Genomic DNA, 19,395 nt, shown 5'->3' on the forward strand with positions numbered 1-19,395 from the left:
AATGTCCTCTTCTGGACTCAAGAACATACGTGGTGTATGCAAAATACCCATACATAAAGTTGAAAAAAATAAGTAAAAATAAATGATTAAATACTAAATCAAGAAAAAGTGGGGAGGAGGAGGGAAAGAGGAAGAGAAGGGTATGTATGTATGTATGTATGTATGTATGTATGTATGTATGTATGTATATATCCTATGGTGCCAGGCATGATAATACTGGCTTATATATTATACCAGCACTTGGGAAGCCATGGCAGAAGGATTATAAATTGAAGGCCACTCTAGACTACACAGTGAGACTCAGTCACATACACATGCACACACTGTGCAGAAAAATCAAAGATCTAAATTGAGCTGTATGGTCCATGTAAAAATAGCTTTTTAAAATATAAGAAATGGGAATGGAGAGATGGCTTAGCAGTTAAAAGCACCTACTGCTCTTGTAAAGGATCCATATTCAATTCCCAGTACCCACACAGTGGCTCACTAACTACCACTGGTTCTATGGTACCCAATGCCCTCTTTTGACCCCCATGGTCTCCTGCATGTATGTGGTGCACATAGACTTATATAAGCTCACACATGTACATGTCTGAATAACCAGTAGACCATTTATCGTTGTGAAAGCCAGGTGTAGTGCTGCATACTTTTAAGTCTAACACTCAGAGGAGGCAGAAGCAGAGGCAGATCACTGAGAGCTTGAGGTTAATCTAGATATTGAGTTCTAGGGTAGTCAAGCAACATAGAAAGACCATGTCTCAGAAGAAAAATTAAAAAAAGCAAGAATATAAAAATGACTATTTTCAAATGGTAAAAATGTGAAACTTAATCCAACTACAACTCCACATATTTGGTTCTCTAACATAAAGCCAAGTATCAAAATCCTGCATTGCAAATTCTCCAACTTAAAGAAGGTATTTAGAACGATATGACTCCAGTGCTCCCTCAGATGTTCATTATTCACTGTGTTAATTGTCTATCGTAATTATCCACAATGTGCACATGATCCAAGTATACAGAAGCGGTGCTTGTTATAAAGTCTCTATACACTTTATACTTACTCTTAATAAATCATCTATTCTTCCTTCCTTCTTCTCTAAGTCAGAGTTCTTACTGTTTTCTAGTGCAGATATTTTTTCTATTGTGAGGTCAGACTACAAAGACAAAAGTACACAAATTTAGAATTAGTCACAACACATTACATGCCATCACACTTTCCTGCTTTCTGGAAGAACCACTGGCTAACATGAGCAGCTGGACATACAACTCAGAAATGAAATCTACTTTCCTCACTCCATCCTTCAAACCTTAGCAACATCCACAAAACTTGCACTGCAAAAACATTACTTTTGGAATTAACTATACAAATTCTCACAATACTGTATGTATATTGAATAAAAATTATTTGACACCATAGAATTGAAATCACATTTTCTAGAAAGGATTTTGGGAGACAGGAAGCAAAGTTTCGAGGAACAAGCGTGCCCCCTAGTGGAAACAGAAAGAAAGTAGAAAAGCAGAAAAGTCCTGAGTGCTCAACTATCTAGGCTCTTCCATGTCCAAACACTGGTGGCTCCAACAAAATAAAAATCTCTTATCTAGTTCTGACAAGCATCCTGTGTTGAGGGGAACACAGACAAGAATACCCAATAAACTAACTTAGAAAAATACAATCGGAGCCAAGATCTACTATCCTTTTCAAATATAATTTCCTTTTTTTCTTTTTCCTTTCCTTACTTTTCTGGGGACAGCCTGAGCTGGCCCTGAAACCAAGATCCTCTTGCCTTAGTCTCCCCATTGCTGGGATTTACAGGCATATGAAAGAAACACTATGCTAATGTTTAGAACAGTCTCTACATTAGAACATTTCTGAAGACTGTTTAAGAAGAAATTTTGTTGGTATAACATTCTCAAAGTACAGGAGGAAATAAACTATTTTCTTAAAATTAACATTTATTGAAAGCCTACTGTCACTGCCTAAGGTGACTGGAATCACTCACCTAATTTTGCATTATAGTAAATGTAAACAACAGAGCCAGAATTTGCACCTAGGCCCAGAGGCCTTCAAACTGCGTGCTCTTGTCTCCATACCATGACAAAGCAAAATCATGCCTACTACATACCACAAAGGTTAAGAAAAGCCTGTTAAAATTCTTTCCAAAGAACCAGAATTCCTCACAATGCAAGTTCTGAAGAGACTAACAATGGGTATAGTCAAAGGGCAGAGTCAGACTTTCTACATGGTTAGGTCAGGCCTACTCCTGAGTGAAGCTCTGCAGGGCCCCCACCTACCTGGGTCTGCCTGTGCTGGATGGAGATCTGTTTCTGGGAGCTGCAAGAATGTTCTGTATTGCCAGACCCCGTGGACGAAGGGCTGTTTTGTTGAGCCTATAATAAAAGTACATCACCAATCACAGGAAAGTTTTGCATCTTTCTCCAAAAGTGTGTATGAATAGAAACATTTACCTCTTTATAAAACAAACCCTTTTATGAAAGTTAGGAGTCATGGCCAAGAGGAAAACAAAGCAAGTTAAATATGAGATCCAAAAGCTGGATATGGTATCTTTATGTTTCTGAGGGTAAGCTTTAAATAATCAAATGATCATAAATTATTTTATACGCAAATTATAGACTGGGTAATAACTCCTATAATTAGTTTTGCATGTAGGTTTCAGTGTGCCTTTGTCAGGAAAGGTGAGTGATATATACAGTGCAGGGGACACATAGTCCAAGCAGACAGGACTGGGAAACGCAGTTGGAAATGGCTCTGCCATTTAAAGCACTCACTGCTTACACCTGGGTTCAGTTCTCAGCAGCCACACCAAGTGGCTCACAACTATCTCTAAGTCCAGTTCTAGGGAAGCTGACATCCTCCTCCCCTCAGGTACCTGCATGCATATGGTGCACATAAACTCACAGACATACTGACTCAGAACAAGTGAATAAACAAGCAAGATTTAAGAAGGAGAACAAAAAAAAAATAAAGTAAATGAAGCTTTAAAAAAAGGTTGGAAATACTAATGAAAGTCTCTTAAGTTACAAATATCCATGAGCAGAGAAATTAAATATTAAATAAATAAAATAAATAAATGTTAAATAATTCTGGGTTGCTCTGTAATACTTCTTTCTACTTGCTGACTTGACATATAAACACATTTTGTGTTTGTGTGTGATATATATCATGTTTCTATGTGTGTATATGTATATATATGTATATATAGATAAGATATATAGATATTAGTATGTGTATGTGTCCACACTTGCCAGAGGTCAATGTTGAGTGTCTTTCTCTCTCTCTCCACCTTATTTTTTGAGACAAGGTTTCTCTTTGTATCTGAAATTCACTGATCTGGTAAGACTAGCTGTCCTGCATGCTTCAGGTATTCTCTTGTCTCTACCTCCCCAGTTCTGTGATTATAGGTGTACCATACCTAGCTTTTTTACATGGATATTGAGGATTTAAACTTAGGCCTTCATGCTTGAACATGGCATTCTAACTGAGCCATTTCCCCATATCGTATTTTAAATGATTCTGTGTGGAGGTGGCGTAGGGGTCTTTTGTAGTTGCTTTGGTGGTGCTAGGGACAAAACCACCTTGCATATGCTAGCTAAGTACGTTACCACTGACTAACAACTCCAGTCCAAAGTAATTTTACAATGTATATGATCTGGCCAGGCGGGTGGTGGCACACACCTTTAATCCCAGCACTTGGGGGAGAGAGGCAGGTGGAACTCTGAGTTTGAGGCCAGCCTGGTTTGCAGAGTGAATTCCAGGACAGCCAATGCTACACAGAGAAATCCTGTCTTGAAATAAAACAAAACAAAACAAAAAAAATATGATTTAAGTGTAATATAATTCAACAATTCTGTAATTCATTCACAGAGGCTCTTAAATCAAGGTACGCCTAACATATTATGACTCATCACAGACATAACCAGGAACTATTAGATAATCTTATTATGAGATGATGAAAGTGCAATTCCACAAGCTCAGAGACTGCAGTGCTTCTAAGTATGCAAATGTGAGGGTCCTGAGGTTTTACTTAGTGGTAGAATGTGATTAGCATACACAGGCCGTGGGTTCAATGTCAAGCACTGCCAAAGAGGAAGAAGAAAGTGTCAATTTCTTCCCATAACTTCTGTATATTTTTATTGCTGCTCCTACTACTGTGTTAGATATACTGCACTTATCATCTACTAAACAATCACTGTAAGCTAAATGCTTCAATGCCAACAGAATACATAATCCTTATTTACATTTTTTTAAAGAAGGCTGGGTATGGTGATGCACACCTTTGTTCCCAGCACTTAGGAGGCAGAGTCTGAGTTTAAGACCAGCCTGACGTAATAGCAACTTCCAGAATGGTCAGAGCTATATATAGTAAGAACTTGTCTCAAAACAACAACAGGGTGGTTGGGGCGATGACTGAGTTGGTGGAGGGCCTGCCCGCCATGCAAGCATAAGGCCTAAACTCCAAATTACCACCACTCTACGGAAAAGCAGAGCATGTAGTATGCATCTGTAATGCCAGCACTCAAGTGGACAAAAAGAGACATCTAGAACCAGAGCTTGTCAATCAGGCTAGCCAACTGGTGATCTTCAAGTTCAGTAAAGCATTTAGCTTAAAGTGATTGCTTAGCAGGTAACAGTAGTATGAGCAATAATAAAATATAAAGAAAATAAAGGCTGAAATCAACATTTTCCTTCTCTACTTCCCCAACTTCTACTCCTCCTATCTAAATACATGAGGTGGAGAAATAATTAAAGAACAACATCCACTATCAATTTCTGGCCTTCACATGCACCAACACACATACCTGTGTACACATACACACATACATATGCACAAAAATTCCTATTAAAGTGGTGATTATTATTTTTATTTTACAGATAAAGAAAATTTAAGTCAAACCTAGCATTTATGAAAACTTACCAAGCTAGTTAAATGAAGTAATTAGAACTGGTGGCTGTGTGCATCCATAGTAATTGCTCTCAATGACAAAGAGTAGAATATTAACAAGCTAAAGAATTTATACAAATAACTCCATTTAGGGACTTACGCAATGCCCTTTTAGGGTAGGCAGTTTCATTAGGCTTCATTTTCTATGATGATTATGATGATGATGTGTCTATAGATTCTGGGATTCTGGAGTTACAAGTGCTTGTGAGCTGCCCAATGTAGACACCTGAAACTAAACTCTGGTCCTCTGAAAGAACAATGCTCTTAACCACTGAGCCATTTCTCCCCACAATGCCCAGCAGAGCACAATCTTTTGATTTTATTTTTATAGAATATATAGACTGTCTAGTATATATAAAAAATAAAAATATATTAGAATATATAGTAAGACAGAGTTTCTCTGTCTTACTATATCCCTGGCTAGACTCAAACTTAAAACCTTCTAGCCTCTAATTTCTGAGTCCCTAGATTACAACTGTGTATCACCATACCTGGTCCGCACACAGTCCCTTTTATGTATTCGTGTCATAAAAATTTATTGAGTACCTGCAATGTCGCAGCACAGGGTTAAGAACTATTAGCATATGGGCAAGGGAAATAAACACAGTCCACAATCTAGGCTGCCTAAAGGGAGCTTATAATTAAAAGGAAATTTTATCTGGGAGTGCAGGCCTAAAATCCTAGGTATTTGATGCCAAGGTAGGAGAATCACAAGTTCAAGGCAATCTAGGCAATCCAGTACCCCCATATCAGAATAAAGGGAAAATGGAGGTGTGAATGTGCTCAGCTGCTGACCACTCACCGAAGAGGTACAAGGCCCAGGGCTCACTACCCAACAGTGAAAAGAGTAAGCAGGCACGCAGTAATAAACTGCTGACTGGGCATGATAGCTCAAGTCTATAAACCCAGTATGTGGGAGGTTAAAGGTCACAAGGTCAAGGTCATTTTCATTCAAAGTTGTAAGGGACTACATGAGACCATCTCTTAAAAACAAAACAATCCATAGGGCGATGTTGGTGTACATCTTTAAACTCAGCACTAAGGAGGCAGAGGCAGGTGGATCTTAGTTCGAGGCCAGCCTGTTCCTCAGCACAGACAGGATTACACAGAGAAACCGTCTCAAGAAATAAAAAAACCTAAACCCAAACAACCAACAGCGACAACAAAAACCCAAGAACAATAAATGTAAGAGAAATAAGTTAAACAGCCACAAGCAAGCTAAGCACAACAGTACGCGCCTGCAACTCCCAGCACTTGGTGGGGATGGGCAGGAGGATGACTGAGAAGTTCAAGGTCATTCTTAGCTACAGAGAAAGCCGAGACCCAAGTACAATACATGAGACCCTATTTCAGGAGAAAGAGATAACTAAAATGCCATCAACTCCAGAGGCAGAAATAGAATCAGGAGTTCAAGACTCATATGGGCTTGGAGGTGGAGGTTGGGTGCTGCTATAGGAAGAGACATGTGTAAGGTAGAATTATTACAGTCCAGAAGCAAACTCACAACATCTATAGTCAACTGATTTGTGACAGGGTGGCATAATGACTCAGTGGGGAAACATAGTCTTTGTGACAAAAGTGCTGGGGTAATTAATACCTATCCACAGAATAAAGGTAAATTCTTTTCCTTAAGTCACCCAAAATTTAAAACAAAATATATGGCAGACTTAACTGCAAAAAAGTATAGCATACTTAGAAGAAACCTTGGATTAGATAAAGCCTTCTTAGGTATAACCAAAAGCATAAATAACATAAGAGAAATTGGGTATTTTGGACTTAGCCTCTGTTCTTCAAAAGAGCCCACGTGGGACTAGAGATAGAGCTGAGGGCATGCTTGACATGCATGAGGTTATGAGTTCAGTTATGAGCAGCACCCAAAAGACACCATAGGAGAACAGAAAAACAGTGCCCACCCATATATGAAAGGAATATTTGCTAAGGGCCTGCAATCAGACTATTACAGAACCCTCATATTTCAACACTAAAGCTAATCTAAATTTAGAAGGGAGCGGGAAACGGAGGGATGGGTAGAAGCTCTTGCTACCAAGCCTGATAACAAAAGCCTGGTCCATGCCTAGAGTCTACAAGGTGGGAGAGAGCAGAATCCCTAAATGGTCTTCTGACTACACTTCTATACCTCCTCCCCAAATAAATATCATTTTTTAAAGAGCAATGGAATCCAGTACATATTTTACCAGACACATAAATGACTAATAACTATAATAACCAAATAAAACAAAATATTTGTTACCTGCTAGATATAAATGAAAACCACAATGAAATAACATTCTGTACTCTCTCGGACAGTTAAGGAAAAGTATCTTACTGATGGGAGTGTGGAGTACTTGTATAGGGGGGGAAAAAAAAATCACTCAATTCCTCGAAAGTAGCTACCAAGTGACCAGTATGTCACCCCTGAGCGCATACTTAAGGAAAAGAAAACATGACCTCCCCAAAAGCAGCTTTCAGATGAGTGCTCACAGCAACAGAGTGTCTAAGATCCAAACACTGAAAGCCACCCAAATCCATATCAACTAAGGAAAGAATAATAAAGCTAATAGTAATAGGAACACCAAAAACAACCGTTACATTCATGGATGCTCCATCCACGAAAAGTCATGAAGCCAGCACTGGGAGTAGAGTTCAGCTGTACAGCATATGCTTAACATGTGCCAGACTTGGGGTCAATTCCAGCACATATGATGACACATAAAAACAAATCCACTAGACGGTTACAATAATCAAAAAAAAAAAAAGAAGCTGAGGCAAGCAGTACTCGGGACAATGAGGCTGGAGGCCATCAACTCCAAACCAGGTTGGACTAAATTTATGCTTAAGACCCTGTTTCAAAAACCCAAAACCTACAATAAAAAAAGGAGAAAGCTCTATGTAGCAGTGGATGGCCTTGTTGGATACCAATGGGAGAAGCTCTTGATCTTGCCAAGGCTGGACACCCCCAGTGTAGGAAATGTCAGGGTGGGGAGGCAGGAAGGGGTGGGTGGATGGGTGGGGGAACACGAGGGTGTTTAGAGAGAGAGAGAGAGAGAGAGAGAGAGAGAGAGAGAGAGAGAGAGAGAGTGTGCTAGCTGCTACCATCTGATGAAGTGAATATTGAGCCAATTTCCTACCTCAAAGATTAAATATTTGTAGCCAGACAGAGAGGCAGGCAGAACTCTGATCTACAGAGCAAGTTCCAGGATAGCCAAGGACACACAGAGAAATCCTGACTGGAAAAAAAAAAATCAAAAATAAAGCAAAATAAAGCTGAAGAATTGGCTCAGGAGTTGGTAGCACACTCTTCCAGAGAGAGAGCATCAGGCCCTCAGCACCGTGCAGCACAGCTGGCTACCATCTGTAATTCCAGTTCCAGGGTACCCGGCAGACACCTCTAGGAACCTGTACTACTCATGCACACAGACCTCTCATATACACATATATACATAATTTAAAATAAAGATAAATCTTTACAAGAAGTAAAATTCAACAGTGAAAGGGCTGGCTCAGCTGGTAAAATGCTTGCTGAATTCAGATCCCTAGAAACAGCTCAACAGCCAGGCTAGGCAATTGCTGAACTCCATGTTCAGTGAGAGGCCCTATTACAAAAAACAAAGTGAAAGTCATATAGTAAAATGCCAACGTTTACTTCTGGTCTCTATATGCTCTTATACACATGTACACAAACATATACAAACACGTACCACACACACAAATTTAAGAAGTAAAACTGACAACTAAAACTTGTTAAGCGTGTACAAGACCTTAATTTGGATTCTTAGTATTAAATGGGGGGGGGGTTGAACTTTTAACAATATCTGTATAAACCAGGTGTTGCACACCTACAAATGCAATACTTATGAAGTGGAAAAAAGATTGAAAGTTCAAGGTTACCCTTGCTAGACAGTGAGCTCATGGGGCCTAAGCTGTATCCCTTTAGAAGGGGGAAGGGGAACATTTTGGTCTTTGCCCAGCTGTTGATTACAGCCTCTGGGTCCATTTGGCACCAAGGCAAGAAGTCTATTAAAGTAAATTACTCCAAGTGGAATAACGTAGAGAACTGACCCAAGACTCATGTATGCTAGGCACGCTGCCTAGCACCACACCTCCAGCTACCTGTATCTTCATAATAGATCGAAGGTTAGCACACTGCACTGAAGCAGGAAGAGTGAAGACATGGAGTGAAGAAGTGAAATGCAAGTCTGAACAGCTGGAGAAAATGACAAATGCAGAGTGACATCAGGCCTTGAGGGACCAGTGGAACCTATCTTAAAGCACAGACCAAGGGGAAACATCGTGGGTCCGATACTGGTTCAGGAGAACTGAATGGATTTACTATGTGTTTACTAGAATTTAGAATATGACAGCGATGTCACAGGAGAGAGGGACTACCAAGACGGTTTGGGAGTAAACTGTTCTAGCAGGAAGAAAAACATCCCATGAGCTATGCGGAAAAGTAAAAGTAAAATATATGAAGACTGAAGTGGACTATGAAAAAGCTAAACAGCCATCAAACAGCTCTGACTTTGAGAACAGGAAACATTCCTTGAACATTAAATTAGCTTGTGAGTATGTATCAGCATACAGAAATGAGGAAATTCACCTAGGACTGATCCAGGGTAGCCAAAAAAATACTGGGAAGTACTGAAATGCCTGCCGAGAACATAATGGGAAATTCTTAAGGTGAAGTACTGCCTATGTCTCCATAAAGCACAACACAAGAGATCCACTAAAAGCAAAGATGCCCAGAAACAGTGCGTGTGAGTGTGTGTGTGTGAGAGAGAGAGTGTGTGTGTGTGTGCGCGCGTGTGTATGTGTGTGTGTGTGTGTGTGTGTGTGTGTATTGGGGAGGGCTCAGAATGAAGGACTACAATGACTTTCAAGTGCATACATTTTCTTTCATGAAGCTTAGGACTTTGTGTGGTGATGGATACACATACGTTATGCAGATGTTTAGAAGATACACAGGAGTGACCCACTTCACCCTCCTGTGAGCTGGTCTGTATGAGTGGAAAACGGAAGGGAGGGTGGGAAATGGGGCTTCAGCTTTTTGTATAAGCATAAATTTTTCTTAACCGAAAATAAATATTTGATAGTACTGTTTCAATTGTTGTACATAGTGATGCTATCTTTTGTATCTCTGCTTTTTGGTATGTTTTTCAACTTCTCAGAATGAATTTCCCAGAATGAGAAAGATGGGAATTCTATATGTATAGAAAGGTTATAGTAGTTTGATGCTGGATTTTTAAGAACAATGTTATTTATTTTATGTGCACTGGTGTTTGGTCTGTGAGGTGTCAGATTCTGTAGGTGCTGGGTCCTCTGTAAAAGCATTCAGTGCTCGCAACTGCTGAGCCATCGCTTCAGCTCCAATGATAGATTTCTCTTGAAAATATTTCTAAAAAATTACCAACCATGACTGGGTAGACTTGGTACTCTATATATCTATGTTACTAAAATTTAAAATGACAACAAAAGACAGAAAGGAGAACAGTGGGAGAATAGATTCTTGGTGAAATGCCTGGCATACAGAAATAAAGGCCTGAATTCATGCCCTAAGTACGAATACAAAAAACTGGGTGTAGCAGTGCACCCATCTGTATATACACACGCATTTTTTTTTTAAACAAAGAGAAAATACCTACATAGTTTTGAAGGAGCTTTCAAAGAAACAATAGCTTGGCATTAAGAGTTTTAAAAGGGGGTTGGGGATTTAGCTCAGTGGTAGAGCGCTTGCCTAGCAAGCGCAAGGCCCTGGGTTTGGTCCCCAGCTCCGAGGGGAAAAAAAAAAGAGTTTTAAAAGGCTGGAGAGATGGTTCTGTGGGTAGAGTGCTTTCCATGAAAGCATGAAGATGAAGCAAAATGGAACATGTCTGTAACCCCATTGTTAAAGGCAGAAACAGGAGGATACTGTTTGGTTCACTGGCCAATCTTATGAGAGAACCTGTCTTAAAATAGACAGATGGCCGGCCAGATGGTGACAGAGTCAATAAAGACTTCCCAATATCAACCCTAGCCTTTTCATATACTCATATGAACATATATGTCCATATATACAAAGAGTAAAAATACAGATCCACTAGACCTTGACAACATGAATTATTTAATTCAATGAAAGATAATTCAAGAACTACAACTATCTCTCTCAGTGAATCCAATAAAAACCATTTGGCTTTTGCAAAGCCCAACAATGGAACAACTGTAATATTATATGTTCCTTAGTTGTTTTCATATCTTAGAATAATTGACACAACAAAAGTCTCAATTACAGCTAAAATGACAAATTTACATACATAATAGATGTAGAAAATAGATGAATAGAAAAAGGTTGGGTGAACAAGATTAAATGTATCCTTCATAATGGGGAAAATGGAACTTACACACACACATCTGGTGTTTCCAGACACACCAGAAGAGGGCATCAGATCCCATTACAGATGGTTGTGAGCCACCATGTGTTTGCTGGGAATTGAACTCAGGGCCTCTGAAGAGCAGTCAGTGCTCTTGACTACTGAGCCATCTCTCCAGCCCCCCAAATGGAACTTTTTAAAGACTGGTTATAGGACCGGGGAGCCTTAAAACAATGGGGAAAATGCAAGTCTTCTTTGAGGCTTCCTGAGGAAGTAGCCACTGCTGACAGATTGTATTTGAGATTTTCACCTTTGTTTTAAATAATGTCTCTTATGTGTAATCAGTCAATCAATCAATCAATCAACCAATCAATCTTTATCCATCCATCTATGTCATCTCTCTAGCCTGAATTCTGAATTTTCTATCATGTGTTACTTTTATAAACATAGTTTTCATTGTTTTTGCGTGTGCATGCGTGTACACACACACACACACACACACGCGTGGATATATATATATATATATATATATATATATATATATATATATATATATAAACTTCTTGTATTGTATGGCATTCCAACATATAAATGTGTTTCATTTAACCAATTCCTCTTTGAAGAATGCCCTTACTGTCACAGTACAATCACAGGACACTGGAGATACAGATTAAGCAGCTGTGACCTGGCAGCTGGCACTGAAGAGAGTAAGGAGTCAGGCACAGTACATTATATTGCAGCTAAGCTAGTGATATGAGTCAACAGAGCAGGGCCTAAGAGCTAGTTAGGGGAAAGGAAAGCAGTGAGACTTATTCTATAATGTGCTCAAGCTGGGCTTCTCTAGTAGAGTTCATTGAAACAGAACAGAGGAACAGCGGGCAGACCAACATCTTTGGGGAGAATGCTAAGGCAAGAGCAAGTATAAGCTAGGTATGGAGGACAGACTTTAACTCTAGCACTTAGGAGGTAAGGCAGGAGGAACAGGAATTCAAGGTTAGCCTTGGCTACAAAAGTTTAATGCTAACCTGGAATATCCAAGACTGTTTTAAAACCTTCACCCTCAAAAGTGCAAAGGCTTTAACTAAGAACAAAGCTGGTAGTATTTGAAAAACAAAGTAGTCAGTCTGAATGTGACTTGGTAAGAAAAGCAGAACAGCAAGAGATGGGGGCAGGAACAAGCCACACAGGGCCATTTTTAAGGACTTTTGAAACAGAGAAGGCACATATAGACTTGGGTTTCAGTACCACTGGGTGCTACTGAGAAAACTAAAAGAACAAAGAGAGAGGCAAGGAGTGCAGTTAGACTGAAATCTCAAGAGGGGATAAAGATTCCAGCTACAGTGGCAGTAGTTAACAGAATTAAAAAGTGGAGGAATTCAGGGCACATTTTGAAGGTAAAATTATTAAGATTTACTGCTCTGGGTGTGGAGTAAAATACAAAGAGATAAGAATGTTTTCTTTAGGTCAAAATAGAGGAAGAACAGACAATACTGAGATATGTAAAACTGTAGAAGTGAGTGGGGAGCTAGAATGATCAGACACTTTGAAATCTGATACACTTGATCAGAAAAAGAAAAAAGGTGATGCTGACTGGAGGCGACTGACTATACAGATCTAGAATTCAGGGCAGAGAGATCTGACTACAGACAGAGTCTTCAAAGTCTTTTGCATACAAGTGATAGGTTCGAATGACAAACTAGGTGAACAAAATGGAAAATGGAAGTAGATAAAACAATCTTTAGCCTGGGTTCTACAACATTCTGGTATATAGACACAGAAGTGAGGAAACGCGGTAGCAGAGGCTGAGCTAAGGGTCTGCTGGCTAACGAACTGTGCGGATGAGCTCTGACCAAGGATCTCTAGATTTAACACTGTGGAAGCCATACACTTAGGAACGCAGTCAAGAAAAACTGCTTTCAGACTTTTGTAATTACAAACAAGAGCTGGTTCAGCAATTAAAAGCATTTGGTACTTTTGCAAAGGACCTGGATTTGGTTTCCAGCACCGACAAAGTGGCTCACAGTCACCTATAACTTCAGTTCCAGGAAAACTGACATCTTCTCCTGACCTCTGACGGTACCAGACACATGTGGGGCAAATACATGTATGCAAGTACAACACTCATACACATAAACTAAATAAATCTACAAACAAACCCCCCCACAATATATCTTTGTAATATTGTTGTACCCCAAATATATATACACTTAACACAAGTACATTATCAGTTTCTCCAAATAATTGCACCAATTAATTTCTAGTCAATACATAGCTGTGAATCTCTTTAAACTAAAATCTAAGTAGCAAATATCAAATATCTATTTTGTAAAGATTTATTAATTTTACTGTTTATGCATGAGTATATTATGTGTATGTATATCTGTATACCACACATGTGCCTGGTGCCCTCTGTGGCCACTAGAGGGCATTGGATCTCTTGGAACTATATTTACAGAGGGCTGAGCTGCCACTTGGGTGCTGGAATCAAAACCAGGCTCCCTGTAATAATAGTATGTATCCTTAACCTACTAAACCATGCTCCCTGTAATAATAGTATGTATCCTTAACCTACTAAACCAGGCTCCCTGTAATAATAGTATGTATCCTTAACCTACTAAACCATGCTCCCTGTAATAATAGTATGTATCCTTAACCTACTAAAGCATGTCTCTGTAATAATAGTATGTATCCTTAACCTACTAAACCATGTCTTCAGCCCAACATAAAAATTCTTATCTTTGTTAAATTAAAAGTCATCTTCTTAGCCAAGTATGGTTGTGCATGCCTCTAATTCCAGCTCCTGGGATGCAGAGGCAGAAGGATGGATCTCTGTGTTCAAGGCCATCCTGGTCTACAGAGTGAGTTCCAGGACAATGTGGAATATACAGAGACAGATATCTGTATCTGTCTCAAAATACAAAAGCAAAAACAACAAAAAGTTATCTTCTAATACTATGGTTCTTTATGATCTAGGTTTAGAGTTATTAGGCATTTGACTTTTTCTTTCCCATAAAGCTACTTTTGCCCTTCTGTTCCCTGCCTATCTTTGCTGATTTACAATACTTACAGTATATTAAAGTTAACTCTTTCACATTTGCTTTTTTTAAATTTTTTATATATTACTAAGAAGCAAAGACAAAAGAAGTATATCAAAGCACCTGGCTCTGGGGTTTTTTATGTTTGAAATATTTCTTCCAACATGATCTCTGGGTACTCTCTGAAGCACAAGGATAACCTAGCTAGGCCTGACAGCCTAAAAGCACTGACAGGACTGAGTAGGTAGCCCTTCCAACATAGTCATCCCATATCCAGAGACCCATACCCTTCGGTTTACATTAGGGAACAGCAGGAAGGCTGATCAAAATTCTATGTTTTTAACTATATGCCCATCATACAGTGGATACACAATAAAAATATACAGAATAAATGAAGCATCCTCTGGAATCGGAGGCAATTCATACGACAAAGATGAAAAGTAGGCTGGAGAAATGAATTAGCAGGTAAAGTGCTTGCCACAGAACCACAGAATTTGAGTTTCAAGTTTGGATCCCCAGCACTCACATGAAAGGATGGGCATGACTTTCTCTGTGTGTCCCTGGCTGTCCTGGAAATTACTCTATAGACCAGGCTGGCCTCAAACTCACAGAGATCCACCTGCCTCTGCCTCCCAAGCACTGGGATTAAAGACATACACTACTACAGCCCCGCCTGCACATTTGCATTTATAATCCGAACAGTAAAAGATGGGTAAAGAAAGACAGGCAAATCCCTGGAGCTCACTGGCTAACTAGTCAGTCTACTCAACTGATAAATTCCACTAAAGTCTAAAGTGTAGAGATACCCTAGTGCCAACCTCTGGCCTTCGTATGTGCATTCATACATAAAGAACAAATGGCTTTGCCTATGAAAGTCAGATCTACAATGAAGATCTAATGAGGAGCCAGGAAGTGAATGGTAGCACACGCTTTAGTTCCAGCACTGGGGGAAGAGCAGGCAGTGAGTTCCAGGCCAGCCTGGTCTACATAATGAGTTCCAGGACAGCCAGGGCTACACAGAGAAACCTTGTCTCTAAGGAAAAAAAAAATCTATGAAAGATAGGCAGACGGTGGGATAAAGAGGTAATACCACAGGGTGCCTGCATTCTCACAGCAAGGGTTTTCATTCTCCGGGTAATTAAGCACCTCTAAAAAATAACTGTTTAAGTATTTTTCTATTCTTGAGGCAAAGCTACAATGGTGCTAAGAAAGTATTCCTACCTAATATGAGGGAGATATGACTGAGGTATCCATCAGTCAGATGGCGGCCAGGCTTTATGTGACTGCTCTGGCCGGCTAGGCCAGTGTCCTTTCTTCCGTGTCCACATGGCACATATTATCCCCAAAGCAACATCGGTTGAGGAGGACCTCCTTCCTCAGTCTAAGAGGATCATTCTTAATGGTTGCTCCCCTCCTTGAACTTCCAACCAAGCTTTCAGGGAAGTATTTCAAATAGTTCATGATTCTCTAACCCAGCTAATTCTTCTATTATTTTTATTTCCTTTCTTTAAGATAGCCAATTTGGAGCTGCAGAGATGGCTCAATAATGTCCACTGGCTGCTCTTGCAGGACACAGGTTGGACTCAGCATCCACATCAAGGAACTCACACCCATCTGTAACACTTAGTTCTGGCCCGGTGAGCACCAAGCAGGGACATGGTACACACATACATGCAGGCAAAACACTCATAGACTTCAAAAATTTTTTAAATATCCAATACTTTCACTGCCTTTCCAGATAGTGTGGGTTAAGGATTTATGGTACACTGCACAGAACATAGAGTCAGGGAGTCTAACTATAGAAAATGACTAAGAGGTGAACTAAGAGGATTGGTGCTAACTTCTTTTTGGATAGATGGGTGTTCTCACTAGACAGGCCACAGATGGCACATGCCTATAACTCCAGCACTCAAAAGGCTAAAGCAGGATTGCCTCAAGTCTGAGGTCAGTCAGGGCTGTACAATGAGTTTCAGACCCGCCTAGGATGTCATGTGAGAGTCCATCTCAAAGAGAATGGGGGATGGGGACCTTAAAAAAAATGGAACAATAGGGCAACTTGTATATCATATCTCCCTTGGCAAAAACCACAGAAACTAAGAAGAATTATGGTAAATTACATGGAGTCAATATTTTACATCATTTAACACCCCCCTCCCTTTGTAACGATAGAGTTCTCACGTAGCTTAGGCTAGCCTCAAGCTTTCTATACTCAGTGATAGATGTTGAAGGTTATCTGATTATCTTACATCCACCTCTCTCGCACTGTGACTACAAGCATGTATGGTACCACTATGCCCCGTTCTATGTGGTCCTGGGAACTGAATCTGGGCATCATGGATGCTGGGCAAGCACTCTATCAATTAAGCTGAACCCTCAATCTGAATTCAGACTCCTCAAAGAGAGAGAGAAAGGGCTGGACAGAAGGCTAAGCAGTGAAGTACACTTGGTGCTCTTCAGAGTACTTGAATTCAATTCTCCAGTACAGCTCCAGGTAGGCTCACAATTACCTAACTCCAGCTCCAGGGAATGTGATATCCCCTTTTGGTTCCCAGAGTCACCAGCACACTGCATAAATTAAAAAATCCTTAATTGCGCTGGAGAGATGCCTCACTGGTTAAAAGCACTGACTGCCCTTCCAGAGGTTCTGAGTTCAATTCCCAGCAATTACATGGTGGCTCACAACCATCTGTAATGGGATCAGATGTCCTTTTCTGGTTTGTCTGAAGACAGCTCAGTGTACTCACATATATAAAACAAGTATTTTTTTTTTTTAAATCCTTAAGGAAGAGAAGTTGAAATAAGCAAACAGAACATTCCTTTTAAAAAGCCACCTACAATACTCAAAGAGTGAGAAGGCAGGGGAGTGGACAGCCCTCATACACAGGGAAATGCCCTCTCCATAATGCCTACCCACAGAAAGAATAAAATTACCCTACTCAAGGATTAGTTTGCATAAATATTAGGTAGAATTTAGTGATATTCAGCTAGATGAAATTTTGTCTGAAATGGAATCTCTATTTTCTTTACTTTTATAAAGAGATCACATTTTCCTTCCTGTGCATACTCAAGACTTTGGCAGAGCAACCTGTCTTTAGAGATTCAACCATGGGGACTGAGTGAAGTACCATATCTTTAAGAAGAAATGGGGCTGGAGAGATGGCTCAGCGGTTAAGAGCACCGACTGCTCTTCCAGAGGTCCTGAGTTCAAATCCCAGCAACCACATGGGTGGCTCACAACCATCTGTAATGGGATCTGATGCCCTCTTCCGGTGTGTGTCTGAGGACAGTGACAGTGTACTGATATATAATAAATAAATAAATCTTTAAAAAAAAGTAATAGAAAACACTGAGATGGCTCAGTAGGTAAGAGCTGTGCTGCTCTTACGGAACTGAAGCTTAGTTCTCAGCACACATGTTGGATGGCTTACAACCACCTGTAACTCAAGCTCCAGGGGATCTAACAACTGGATTTTGGATTCTGTAGGTGCTCGCTCACACATGTGCATGCCCACAGGTACACCCATATACACGTAATTTTCAAAGTAAATTAAGAAATTTTTAAATTGAAAATATTTTTAAATAATGAGAGAACAGAACACATCCTATTAAAATGAGAAATTCAGAATGAGTACATGGTCTTCTACTTACAGAGACGAAAGTGAAGCAGAGGCCAGCTCCCCTTGGTGCTAACTGCTCTGTGTCAAGTCGAGGTTTTGCTAACATCACTGACATGAGGGTTGGCAGGGCAGACTGCTCTTCTGAGGCCTCCTTTGCAGCACTGCCATCTAAACCATAGAGAGGCTGTTCTACTCGACGCTGGAAAACATTAAAGAAACACACAACTGATGTGAGAAAAGATAATCTGAAAATACAAGCATGCAACAGGCTAGAACAGGTATGGTTTACAAAACATCTCTGAAAACAGAGCGCAACCACACAGCCACTATCTTCAAACCTGAGTGCACACCTCACTCGGAGTATGTAAGAGACATTCTAATGATTTAATTGTACAAACTCCCAATGTGCAGATTACTTTGTACTGCTCAATAAGTCACCTTCATAAACGTCTCGATCTTGACAAATGAAATGTTATTTCTCTAAATAAACAAAAAATTAAACTAACTGCTGTGCAGCTATGTAGACAAGGGCTTATTGCACTCTGAATTCTACCCTCACACCTCACACCCACAAAAATCTAAATGCAAGCACAGCAAGGACAGTAAAGGACAGCATGTGACAAGCATGTGTACTTTATTCTAGAAATGCAAGGACGGTTAAAATTAGCAAATTTCCTAAAATAATTCATTACCCTAATGGTAGAAAAAATTATGACTCTTCTCCTTGTATCATAGAAATCAATCAGCTGGGTTGGGGATTTAGCTCAGTGGTAGAGCACTTGCCTAGCAAGCGCAAGGCCCTGGGTTCGGTCCCCAGCTCCAAAAAAAAAAAAAGAAAAAAAAAAAAAAAAAAAAGAAAAAAAAGAAAAACCGAAAATCAATCAAGCTTGTATATTATCAGATAACTCAAAAAAAAAAAAAAAAAAAAAAAAAAAGACCTAGGAATATCCCATTTTAATACCTAAGTGAGTATTTTCTCAAAGTCACTGAAAATATTATTAAGAGTACTATAGCAAGGGGCTGGGGATTTAGCTCAGTGGTAGAGCGCTTACCTAGGAAGCGCAAGGCCCTGGGTTCGGTCCCCAGCTCCGAAAAAAAGAACCAAAAAAAAAAAGAGTACTATAGCAAAGACCCTTCATTACAGTTGAATAGGCCAAAGGTAACATATGGCATAAAGAAAATTTAGAAAATGTGATATAAACACTGGGAAATATTTAAAAGTATCCCTTTTGGATGACGTAAACATTCACAAAGGAAACCAAGCAAATTAGCCAAAAACCTTCAGTAAATACACAAGTACAAGGTAAGAGTATAGGCAACACCAACAGTTACCATCAGCAAATTAATAGAAGAAAACCCATTGAAAATAACAAAACAACAAAAAACATGTAAAATAATGACTATGAAAATACATGTAAAGAAAACCAAACAGCTTCAC

The 19,395-nt window shown here is 39.7% G+C and overlaps 1 protein-coding gene across 7 annotated transcripts in view; it reads right to left on the reverse strand.

Moving 5' to 3' along the window:
* The window catches only part of Tlk2 (tousled like kinase 2), a 93,391-nt gene that overhangs the window by 38,940 nt on the left and 35,056 nt on the right, over positions 1-19,395 (reverse strand). For 6 of the 7 annotated variants that reach the window (XM_032914370.1, XM_032914373.1, XM_032914369.1 and 3 more), the window contains 3 exons: positions 17,989-18,156; positions 2,293-2,388; positions 1,062-1,154 (listed from right to left, as the gene is read on the reverse strand). In XM_032914370.1, coding sequence (XP_032770261.1) covers positions 1,062-1,154; positions 2,293-2,388; positions 17,989-18,156 — 357 coding nt within the window. The remainder of the gene's footprint in view (positions 1-1,061; positions 1,155-2,292; positions 2,389-17,988; positions 18,157-19,395) is intronic. The other variant, XM_032914372.1, reaches the window with a different exon arrangement.

Source organism: Rattus rattus, chromosome 9 (genome assembly GCF_011064425.1).
Source record: "Rattus rattus isolate New Zealand chromosome 9, Rrattus_CSIRO_v1, whole genome shotgun sequence".
Classification (NCBI taxonomy): domain Eukaryota; kingdom Metazoa; phylum Chordata; class Mammalia; order Rodentia; family Muridae; genus Rattus; species Rattus rattus.